The 12,906-nt window shown below is 30.7% G+C and overlaps 1 protein-coding gene across 2 annotated transcripts in view; it reads left to right on the top strand.

The window, feature by feature from the left end:
* LOC124362313 overlaps positions 1 to 12,906 on the top strand; it is a 67,684-nt gene that overhangs the window by 12,407 nt on the left and 42,371 nt on the right. Inside the window, exons 2-6 of one of the 2 annotated variants that reach the window (XM_046816709.1) lie at positions 699 to 807; positions 1,639 to 1,822; positions 4,644 to 4,781; positions 6,387 to 6,524; positions 9,685 to 9,822. In XM_046816709.1, coding sequence (XP_046672665.1) covers positions 700 to 807; positions 1,639 to 1,822; positions 4,644 to 4,781; positions 6,387 to 6,524; positions 9,685 to 9,822 — 706 coding nt within the window. In that variant the 5' untranslated portion in view covers position 699. The remainder of the gene's footprint in view (positions 1 to 698; positions 808 to 1,638; positions 1,823 to 4,643; positions 4,782 to 6,386; positions 6,525 to 9,684; positions 9,823 to 12,906) is intronic. The other variant, XM_046816710.1, reaches the window with a different exon arrangement.

The raw sequence follows: 12,906 nt of genomic DNA, 5'->3' as shown, positions 1-12,906 counted from the left end.
ATATATTTCTAAATTGCTTGAGTATGGATTTATTTTAATTCAAAATATTTAATGGTCACCATCAAAAGATAACCACAAAAATGTTTGATTTGGTTGATTTTTTAATAGGACGTAATTAACATTAATACTGCATTTCGTTAATAAATAAATAAATAAAAATATATATACGTGTGTGTGTGTGCGTGTGTGCGTGCGTGTGTGTGTGTGTGTGTGTGTGTGTGTGTGTGTGTGTGTGTGTGTGTGTGTGTGTGTGTGTGTGTGTGTGTGTGTGTGTGTGTGTGTGTATAAATAGAATTAGAATTTAATTAAAAATCACATACACACACATGAAATTTAAACATCTTAAAAGTCCAACCATAGTTTAAAAATTAGTTTACTACACCTATTGTATAGTGAAATAATGTTTTAAGTGACAAGAAAGATCATTATATAATATGCAAAAAGAGTTATGAAACACCCTGTATATTGTGTTGAAAATTTAAAATTTATTATGAACTGCTAGGCACTGTGTATCCCAATAGATTAAAAAGGAAATATAATACATTTTACCTTGTATTTCGAAAATTAACAAGTGTAAGTTTTCATGTTTAAATGCACTTTATACATTTATAAGATTTAAAAGGATTTTTTGTAACAATTTATTAATTATAATGTACCAAACCTGATACTGCTGTCTGATTATAATCTTATTGTTATAGAATGAGCAGCCCGAGTAAACCAAAATCTCCTACTTGGAAGAAACGCCTGTCAACTAAGAAAGAGAAACCAGCCTGTGAAATAATGGCCAGGACTGAACCGTTCACTGCGGTACATTCAAATTTCCATTGAGTAACTGTAATTTTTACATACCTTGTTTAGTTTAAGAATTTCTATTATTTCAGTATATTGGTTTTAGGCAAACTAAACTATTACAATTTCTTTTTAACTTAGCTACTGTTCTTTTCCATATTGCTTCATTATGTGCTTTTGGCTTAACTCCTAAAGTTAAGCCTAATTAATCTTACACTCAATGTCTTGTAACCTAGCGACGTTCGCGGTAAGATCAGAATCAGATTGTATATTGCCGTTACAAATCAGTAAAATGCACAGCTCCTCAATTTATAAACTAAAGGTACATTATGCTACAACCTGTATAATGTATTAACTGTTTTTTTTATAATAGGCTGTACAAATTCATCGAGCCTGTATACAGCTAGAATTATCAAAATATCTACAATGCAGACTAGGCGGACCGAAAAAGTGTCTTATGTTATGCCAGTCAGAGCCTCCCCGAGTGGGGAATAGTAGAGTTACGATTTATAAGAAGAGGAGGACAGTGTGCTGAATGGATGCTGGCAGACAGGCAATATGGATGATGGGGCCCAGGGAGAAGCTCAGTGGAGTTTTAGGTGTTTATTATTGACATCATGAAATATTATTTGTAAATTGTTTGGTACCAGAAGGAAATTTGTTTTACTTTCATGTGCTTGCTACCATGATTCACAAATCATGAATATTCAAAACTAATCTTATAAAAAGATGTGTGTATAATAGCATGTTTTGATGGATATTTAGCATTACTTGCTGACTGAATAAACTGTAAACCAGCGTAAGATGTCACATATTTGATTTATCAAAAATTTCTTTGTAATTTTTCAGGATAAAAATCAAGAACATCCATCCGAGAGTGATCCTAAAGACGATGATTTATTGCTTTTAGTACAGAATACAACAATATCAAATTCAGTAAAAATTTATAAAATGGTGACCATATTACAGGAAATGTTGGAACAGAACAAAAAACTAATGAATTTGATAAAAGCGAAAAACCAAAATGAAACAGGTAATAATTAACAATAATGTGTTGTAATTAATAGTTTAACATTCATCTTTCTGCCGGTCTATACGTATTGTCTTGAGTAGTCTTGCCATATAAAACACTATATGGTTTTATATACAGGGTGAGTTTTTTAAAGTGATCCAATAGCTAACTTTTTAATTACACGACTTAGCACCACACTTTAAATTTGGAACTTGCTCAATTTTAAGTTTCACGCAGGGATACACTTTCAGATTTTTTGAAGATGGCCGCCATTTTCCAATATGGCGGTCAACTTTAAAATCTCTTATGGAACACCCTGTATTTTATGTTGTTTTTAGATTCTACTCAACAAAGTAATACATTATTGCTTTTGAGAGTTTTTCAATATCTCTAATGGTTCAGGAGCTACGTGGACTGGAAGTTTTCATAATGTTTGCCAATATGGCGGCCAACTTTAAAATATTTTATGGAAAACCCTGTATTTTATGTTGTTTTTATATTCTACACTACAAAATAAGACATTTTTGTGTTTTAGAGTTTTCTATATCTCTAATGGTTCAGGAGCTACGTGGACTGCAAGTTTTCGGATTTTTTCGGACTGATGATAAAAACTTGCAGTCCACGTAGCTCCTGAACTATTAGAGATATAGAAAAACTCTAAAACACAAAAATGTCTTATTTTGTAGTGTAGAATATAAAAACAACATAAAATACAGGGTTTTCCATAAAATATTTTAAAGTTGGCCGCCATATTGGCAAACATTATGAAAACTTCCAGTCCACGTAGCTCCTGAACCATTAGAGATATTGAAAAACTCTCAAAAACAATAATGTATTATTTTGTTGAGTAGAATCTAAAAAAAACATAAAATACAGGGTGTTCCATAAGAGATTTTAAAGTTGACCGCCATATTGGAAAATGGCGGCCATCTTCAAAAAATCTGAAAGTGTATCCCTGAGTGAAACTTAAAATTGAGCAAGTTCCAAATTTAAAGTGTGGTGCTAAGTCGTGTAATTAAAAAGTTAGCTATTGGATCACTTTAGAAAACTCACCCTGTATATATATATATATATTTATTTATATATTTATTTATCTATATATATATATATTTATTTATATAAGAAAGTCGTATTAGTTACACCATTTATAACTCGAGAAGGGTTCCATCGATTTTTTTAATTTTTGGATTTGTCTTCATTGGGAATAAAAAAGTATTAAAATACATACAAGTTCAAATGATTCCCCAACCCCTCCACCCCAATGGCCTCTAATAGTTGCGGAAATACCCTAATATAAACTATGCCCGTGCTTGATCAGTAGAGTAATGCAGATATCAAAATTACTATCTCACGTTAGTTACAACTATAAAGAATACTATAAAACCCAACTTAGTTGCTGTTTGACCAAAGAGTGGTTTTCAGAACTGCGTGCGTACATATTTTCTTCATCAGAACAACAAAGCAAGCTCAATCATCGGTCCCTGAGCTTTACACTTAGTGCACTGTACCACAACCAGTGAATATGGTAGCCTCTATGATATTTCAGTGCAGAGTTTTAACTTCCAGTATCGTGCCGTTGCATAGTTTAGGGGGGATGATGGTACTCAGTAACATTATTAGAGATCCAGCAACAGTCATCATCCAACAATTGGCTTGCAACTACATTTTGGAGAGCCATACCAATGCTTAAAATCCTACCTTATGGGCCATAATACACTCGCTCCAGACAATCATTCTGGAAGAAATTGGGCTGAGTTGACCCTCCAGTCCAACTCGGCAGCTGACTCACTTTATTATGGAGTTACCAAGTTCAATCCTTATCCAGACATGTGCTGTGATGTCTTAACCAAATAAGGAACTAAATTGATATTTCACTATTAACAGCACATACTGTAGAAAAAATTGTTTAGAGTTGTTTTTATTGGTAGAATCAGTGCCATTGTAGCGTATCAATTTATTAAAGTATTAAAGAGTGCATTTGATAGAGCCTAACATCAAATTATTGATCTAAATTTATATTCTGTTAATATTAGAGACATAATTGTATTTATATATAAACATGAATAACATAGCATTTATTAGGTTTTGTTTTATCTAATCAAAGTCTATTAGAAAGACCTTGAAATACCAATGGCTGGTTTTCCAACCATGACATAGCAATGCCATGTTATCTCTTATTAGTTACTAAGAGACACAGTAACTTAACTAAATGTGTCTTACATACTAACTGGTAACCAATAACAGATAACATGGCAAAACCAGCTGTTGATATTTCCAGAACTTCATAATGGACTTGTGTCACTTGATTGGGGTTACTATTAAAAAAATTTGAACAACCAAAACACTCCTCAGTTGGTCATAAAAACATCCCCCAAAGTAAATCACTCTATCTCTATTCATAAAAAAGTTAATAGGGGGGTGTGACTTTTAAGATACCCCGGTATTTCAAATAACATTACTTTTAAATTAGGTAAAATCTTAGCTTAAACTACGCACTAAATGGTACATTACATGAAAATAATTAACAACCTTTAAAAACATAAAATGTAACTTAAAGCTAGTAAATAAATATTTAAAAATTGCTTTTAAATCACAGTCATTTAAAAGGTCTGATATTGTCATTTAACAGGAAAAATACGTGTAATTTCACCTAAGTTGTGTGAGGAATCAGTTAGAGACACATTAAGTAGTCTGTCGAAGCCTAATGGTTAAAATATTTTCTGATCTCGAGTCGAAAATGTGGTTGGTAAAGTTCTTGTACTTAATGCTTAATGTTTACTGAATATATAAGAATGTTCTTCATACTGATTATATTGTTTTTGATTGTTTGGTGGACACTTAGATGAAATATGTAAACAGAATTCACCATCTGAAGATGGTAAAAGCGCTACCGAAGTTAATATAAAAGCTACTACTAATGAAGTTTATAAAAAAGTAGCCAACAATGAAGTTAAACACAGCTTTTCAAATGATAAACTAAGTAAGTATTGCTTTTGACTTAGTAAGTTATATAGTTTTAAGTATTAATGGTGAAGAAGTTGATTTATTAAAAAACATGATTTTAAGAGACAGTAATTTGTTATGAAAGGTGAATCGATATTATGTGCAAAACGTGTTAGGTTATGTTATTTTCCCTAATCTAACAGTAATAAATAAGTGTATTTTATTAATGAGAAGGATACATTGCTTTTCCTTGTTTGAAAACAATTTTGTTGATGTATATAATTGGTATCTTGTTATAATATATACCAGGAATAAGGATCAATTTTGCATTTACTAAATACCGTTGCCTACTGTATATTACTCCAAATATCTCAAACTATTTTGACTTGATTCAGAGTTTTGAGCTTGTCACTAAAGAAAATCATCCTACAAAATATGAGATTTTTATCTTTCTTAAAAGATATAAAATATGTTATAATGTGAGCCCAATTGTTATTAAATTTTGTTGAACTTATATTCTTTTAATTATGAATGAACGATTTGTGTTACATAATTTTTAATCTCTCAAAATTACAACACTTCAGATATTTGGCACAGTACATAGAGGCGACAGGATATATTTTTGTACAGTATCAATATGACAGGAAAGAAATTGATTATAAACATTCCAATAAAGATATTGATCATAATTCCTAAAATTATTATATAAATAATTACAGTTTAAAGTTATATAAGATTTTATTTAGTAATAATGTAGCAATACTTCTACCAACTCTGTAGCAGATTGCCACCCAAATATTCAAGACTATTTAGAACATATTATTACAAACAATTTCCTCTCTATTCACCAACCAGAATTTTGAATAAATCATTACTTGCGCCTTTACATATAAACTATTTATATATGTAATAATTAAAATATTAATTCTCATATTCGTAAACACAAATTTCCGGGCAGCCATATCGACTGCATGTCTTGGCTTTAGAATTGGCAGCAGATACATGGTCGGTATATAACATATTTCTGGCTTGGGTTGTACTGAAGATAATTACATAATGAGGTAAAGTCAACAAAATGCAATATGAAACTTAATTTAATTTCCTGTATTGAACATATAACATGTGACTGTTATAAAGTGACAGTAGATTCTCATTCTAACTGAAATATACACTCCGAGTTTATGTTGCGACTTATATACACATCTTATTATTAATAACAAATAATTTCTACAGTAATATTTCAGTATGTTTTGTTGTTAAATGTTAAATACCTTCAAGTGAATTTTTATTTTTCAGTTGGTAATTGCTCCTTTTTAAAAATTTTGGTGTAGGCCCTACTTCATGTATAGTTTTGTAAGTGTTTTTGTATATGACTTAAGGTTGATAATCTATGATTATAAAAATAACGGTGGCCACTGAGCTGACATAACAACTACGTGTAATTTCACATGAGTTGTGCGAAGGATTAGTTAGGAGCACATTTAGTGGTATTGCCGAAGCCTATATAGTTCAATATATTCTGGTCTCGAACTACAAATGTGATTGTTGAAGCTCTTTTATTTCATGCTTCATGTTTACTGAATGTATAGGAATGTTCTTGATACTGATTATTTTGTTTTTTTTTATTCTTTTGTGGATACAGATCAAATACGTAAACAGAATTCACCATCTGAAAATGATAAAAAAGCTACCGAAATTAATAAAAACACTACTATTAATCGAGTTGTTAAAAAAGCTGCTACCAATGAAGTTAAATGTTGCTCCTCAAAATATAAACTAAGTAAGTATTGGTTTTTACTTAGTGTACATTTTTAAGTGTTACTGGTGAAAAAGTTAATTCCTTAATAAAGCTGTTTTAATATACAGTAATTTTTTGTGAAAGATAAATTGATGGTATGTGCAAAAAGTGTTTGGTTACATTATCTTTTTTTATAATGCTTATAAAGAAATTTGTTGTAACTTATTAAAGAGAAGGATACATTTAATAAAGAAATATATTGTATTTTTTCAACGAGAAAGATATATTGCTTTTCCTAGTTATTCATTTACAAAATACCTTTGCTCATTGCGTATTGCTCCAAATGCTTAAACATTTTTGGACTTGATTCAGATTTAGTTATCACTTAAAAAAACATCCTTCAAAATATCAGGTTCTTATCTTTCTTAAAGGATATATAATTTGTTACAATGTGAGCCCAATTGCAGCTCCTAAATGGTTCGTACTTATGCTCTTCCATTATGAATTAATTCAGGCATGCAATATACTAGGATAAATAAAATATAAACAGTAATTTATTTCTTTACCTTTATTTGAGAAAAATTTACAAAATACTGTCTTGCGTGATCTATACACTTTTGTCACCAATTTGGTCATTTCAGTATTCACTGGTCATAGAAAGTTTGAGGGTGAGTTGTAAGCCAATCGTGCATGTGCTCCTTGACTTCTTCATTGATATCAAATTGTGTTCCTCCCAGTGATTACTTCATAGGTGTGAATAAAATATACTCACAGGGGACGAGTCATGGCTCTATGGAGGTTGCTCAAGAGTTTTCCAGCCAATTTCTTCCAGTGCTTCTGTTGTCAAAGCCTTGGTGTGAGGCCTGGCGTTGTCATGGAGGAGAAGATTTAAGATTCAAGATGTCATTAAGCAACAAAACAAGTTACAATAGGCTTCGTCAAACTATTAGGCAGTAATATGTAAAAAAAATAATGATTTTAGCACTTGAGACTTATTTTAAAATTAACAGGAACGTTGCAAAAGACCTAAGAGCTTACACAGTTACTAACTTATATAAATAGAGAGTGGTCATAAAAGATTATTCAAGTAATAATAAAAGTATTATATCGTAAATGGAAAATCAAAAACACAAACTGAACAAGAATTACAAAGAAAATATACTACAATTAAAAACCTATAAACCAATGAACAATGTAACAATGATGTAAATATTTTTTAAATGGTGGCTAAAACTTAAAATCTTAAAACTATAAAACAAAAGTTAACTTTGAATGTTTATTCAGACTTAACAAGATAAAACTAAAAACTTAAGGAACTAATATCACAGGCCAAATATTCATTTACAGAGTAAAATGCCATTTTGTTTAGCCATTTGCTTACAACTCTTTTAAACCTATTTATATTTACAGTTCATCCTCCTATTGGTAATTTATTAAATATTTTATTTTCATGTAGATATGACTACCATTTGTTTTATCAAGTCCTAATCCTTGGCAGCTGTAACATATACTTTTTTCTAGTCTTATAAGTGTGTATGGTTTCTCTAAGGGCATAATTTTGAAGAATTGCTTTCACATTCTTTGTACATATATTATATATATATATATATATATATATATATATATATATATATATAAGTATAAACACAAACAGGGCAATGTCATGATATTATTTAAGTCCCTAAAGAGCTTGCAGACAAGATTCCCTTTCATTCAGTTTTTATAATTCTTATTGCATTTTTTGCCAGACACACACACTCTCTTTGAATGGCATCTAATTCCCCATAAAGTCATTCCATAGGCTAAGTGGGGGTGGAAAAAAGGCATAGTAGGAGTATATTACCATTTCTTCAGTGAAACATAGTTTCAATTTATGCTTTAGGAAAATTACTGTTGCTTATTTATTACAAAGACTTTCTATATGGCTTTCCCAGCTTAGTCTACTGTCTAAGAAGATACCTAGTAGATATACAGGCTTTAAACATTTTTAAATAGGGTTGTTCATTGAAAAAATTATATTTTCTGTTTTGCTATTGTTTACAACGAGGCTGTTAGCTTGAAACCACCTCAGTTGATATCTTCATTGCATTTGCTTGTTGTTTTAACAAACCATTAAAGGTACTATTGTGGTTTAGAAGAGTATTATCATCAGCAAACAAGACTAACATGCAGGATAAATTGAAAGCAAAATCATTAACTGCAATGATAAATAAAAAAGGACCTAAACGAAGCCTTGTGCACACCGATTCAGATTATTTTTTTATAAGAGATGAATTAAAACCCTAAACAACCATTTGTTTTCTATTTTTTAATAATATACCAACAAATTTAACTCACTACCTTGCACATTATATCAATAAAGTTTACTTATAAGTAACTAATGAGGTATCCTGTCAAAGGCTTTAGACAGATCAGTTAAGGTTGCAGATGATGGTGTTTTATTTTTAAAATTATGTATAACATTACCACCTAGAGTTTTTACAGTTTTTTTAGTATTAAGTCCTGGTCTAAAAACCCAAACTGCTCTTTACATAAGAGACTATTACACATGAAAAAAGTGAATAATTAGTTTTTAATACATTATTAAAATATATTGCTAAAACTAGGTATAAATCTATGGGACAATAACTGGAAGGGTTTGTTTTATCACTCTTCTTATAGATAGGGACTACTTTTGCTATTTTTAAACATTGAGGAACTGTGCCTTTAAATGACATTCAATAATAGATAATTTAGTGGTTCAGCTATGACACCGATAATCTGTTTGGTAATCTTATTCAAAAAACCATGGTAATCTTCACTACGGTACCAGATAGATTTAATTCAGGAGCACACTTTAGGACATCTTCAAAAACAATTATTTTCCAATATAATGTATTTCTTTATTTATTTACTTTTCGGACTTAAGGTTGAAAAACCACGATTATAAAAATAACAGGGGTGATCAGCTATTACAGAACAATTACATGTATTTTCACATGAGTTTTGCAAGGGATCGGCTAGGGGCACACTTAGTGGTCTGACAAGGTCCAAGAGTTATTCTAAATATATTCTGATCTCGAGTTTAAACTGTGGCTTTTAAAGCTCTTTTGCTTATATTTACTTAATGTATAAGAATGTTCTTTATACAGATTTTATATATATATATATATATATATATATATATATATATATATATATATTTGTTGTGTGGACAATTTAGATAAAATATATAAACAGAATTCACCATCTGAAGATAATAAAAAAGCTACTGAAATTAATAAAAAAGCGACTACTAATGAAGTTGATAAAAAAGCAGCCACCAGTGAAGTTAAACGCTGCACCACAAAATTTAAACTAAGTAAGTACTGCTTTTTACTTTATATTTTTAAGTAGTAATTAATGGTGAATAAGTTGATTTGCTAATAAAGTAATTTTAAGAGACAGTAATTTGTTGTAAAAGGTACATTGATAGCGTGTGCAAAAAGTAATAGGTTATATTATCTTTCTTATTCTAATGCTAATAAAGAAATTAATTGGTTGTAACTTATTAGTGAGAAGGATACATTTCTTTCTCTAGTTTGAAAAAATGTGTTGCTATGTTTTATTGGTATCATGTTAATATATGTACCAGTAATAAGCAACAATTTTTCATTTTAAAAATACCTCTGCTCACTGCGTATTGCTTAAAATACCTTAAAATGTTTGAACTTGATTCAGTTTTTGGATTACCACATTTAAATACAGCATCCTACAAAATATGAGATTTTTATCTTTCTTAATGGATATAAAATTTGTTACAATGTGAGCCCTATTGCAGTTCCTATATTTTTTTACTTATAGTCTTTTAATTGTGAATGAATCAGGTGTGTTATATAATTTTTGTCTCTCACAATTACAACACTACAGGCATTTGGCACAGTACGTAGAGGTATGTATGTACAACATAATCAACTTGGTATGAAATAAATTGATCATGAACATATAAAAAATATATTGTAAGTCCCAAAATTTATATAAATAATTAGAGTTGAAAATTATATCAAATATGATTTAGAGTACCTAATGTAGAAATACTTCTATCAACTCCAAAGCACAGTGGCATGCAAATATTTATTATTATTTATTATATATTAGGTACCTACTAATACTACGAAAAAAAACAACTTCTTCTATATTCACTAACCAGATTTTGAAAATATTGTTACATGAAAGCTATTTATTTATGTAATAATAAAAACAATAATTCTCATACTGGAAATCACAAATTTTCAGGCAGCCATATCGACTGCATGTCATGGCTTCAGAAATTGCAGCAGATACGTGGTCTGTACATAACATATTTCTGGCTTGGGGTTGTACATATGATATTTAGATAATGTGATATAAGCGATTCAACATAATTTGAAATTAAATAAATATTTTTTGTTGGTCATGTAACATGTGACTAGTTATGAAGTGGCAGCTGATTCCATTTTAATTTATGTATCCACTTTGTCTTTACGCGCTTACTTATATACGAATAACAAATCTACTGCATTTAACTATCTTCACTTATACATCTTATATATTAATAATATAAATCTGTTGTAAAATAATATTTTTGTATGTTTTGTAATTGAACGATATCTTTGAGTGAATTTACACATTTCAGATGTAGTTGCTGGATTGTTAGATTTGTTTCATAATTCTTTTTTTTGTAACTGCTTATCTAACTTAAGTTTGAAAAACCATGATTATACAAATAACGGTAAATTCATGGTACTTGAAAAGAGGAGTAAAAATGTATTATTATTTTTTGATATGATAGATAAAATAATTACATATTTAGAAAGCAGGATAAGTTTTTCTTTGATTTTTTCATAGAACATAAAATGTGATGAACTATTTTCAGGATCATCAATCAGGCTTTTCTTGAATTTATTGTGGGTTTTAGTCATAGAAGAGTAAATAATTTACACTTTTAGAACCCTTTGCAGCATAAATTCCAGTATCCAATACTCACATGCTTCGTATGAATGAATTTTTCTCACAAAAAAGGTGAAAACAAAGTCAAAATGTGGAGGCTAAACATATACTTGAACAAATTGGTTAACTTCTACATTTGGTTCTGTGTGTTTTATGTTCTGAAGAGGACTTTTAATTCTAACATCTTTCATGCTCTTCAGTAACAAGTTGAATCCTCTAATAAACCTTTGGAGTTCTTATACAATTAACTGATCAGTCATCTATATTGATCTATCTTTTATCTTTTCTCATGTTTTGATGGGATAAAAACCTGCTAAAGTATTATCCCCATCAATGGGCTCACTGCCCGAAAATGTTGCTTCATTTTTATGTTGAATTATTTAAGTTGCTTAACACCTACTTAGTACTTTGGTTATTCAATTTCGATAATTTAAATTTTGTGTCTCTTTTTTGAAACATTACAAAATCGAATTTTTAGGTATTTCAATAATATTTGTTTATGAGATAGAGGCAAGAAAATGCATTTATGCACACAGGTGGCAGTCTGTATTTCACACAATCACAAAATATGATGTGAACTACCAACTAAAATCCTCCTCTATACTTCATGATCCTAACCTGGAAACCGTTTGTTCATTCTTTTTCTTCCTGAGGGAAAAGGACAGTTTGTCCCCGCGCTTAGTCCTAAAAGGCTCTTTGCGCCTCCCTTACTTTAATTTTGTGTCCTCAAAGTCCGAGGCTTTTGCAAAAACCAATCAGATTTGAGGGCTCCTGTTCTCTAATATTCTTGGGGCTGAGGAGATGGGCAGGTAGGTATCTTTTCAGAGTTTCTAAGATGGCAGGACAATCTAACCAAATATGCTCTGGTGATTCCTCCTCTTCTCCACAGAGTCTACATTCGTTAGTCTGGCTAAGGCCTACCTTCATAAGATGTTTCCTTAGGGAGCCATGTCCTATCAACATTCCTAATATTAGTCTTATATCCTCCTTATTGTGATCTAAGAGAGATGTCCGCCCTTTAACATAAGGAGAGATAAACATTTTGAGTAGTCTTAATCCTGAGGCTCTACTCCAATTAATGTTTCTTATCCTCTTTTCCCAATCTTTGACCAGAGCTTTAATGTTGGAGAAGGCTATCCCGCAACCTGGTTCAGGCCCCACCATAGAGGATTCCGCTCCCTTTTTGGCAAGGATGTCTGCTTTTTCATTTCCATGAATGCCTTCATGACCCGGTACCCAACCGAGTGTTACTCTGTTATTCATTGCCAGCTCTGCTAGAGCATTCTTACATTCCCAGACCGCTTTCGAATCAAACAAACAGGTATCAAGTGCCTTCAGTGCAGCCTGACTATCAGAAAGTATTAAGTATTTTAATCCTTTTGTCCTCATTTGTATGAGTCTTCTGGAACATGAGTCTATTGCCATGACTTCCGCCTGAAAAATCGTGGCATGTCTTTCTAGGGGCACAGCCATGTCG

This window comes from Homalodisca vitripennis, chromosome 5, assembly GCF_021130785.1.
Source record: "Homalodisca vitripennis isolate AUS2020 chromosome 5, UT_GWSS_2.1, whole genome shotgun sequence".
NCBI classification, from domain to species: domain Eukaryota; kingdom Metazoa; phylum Arthropoda; class Insecta; order Hemiptera; family Cicadellidae; genus Homalodisca; species Homalodisca vitripennis.
This window is presented reverse-complemented; position numbering and strand designations above follow the sequence as displayed.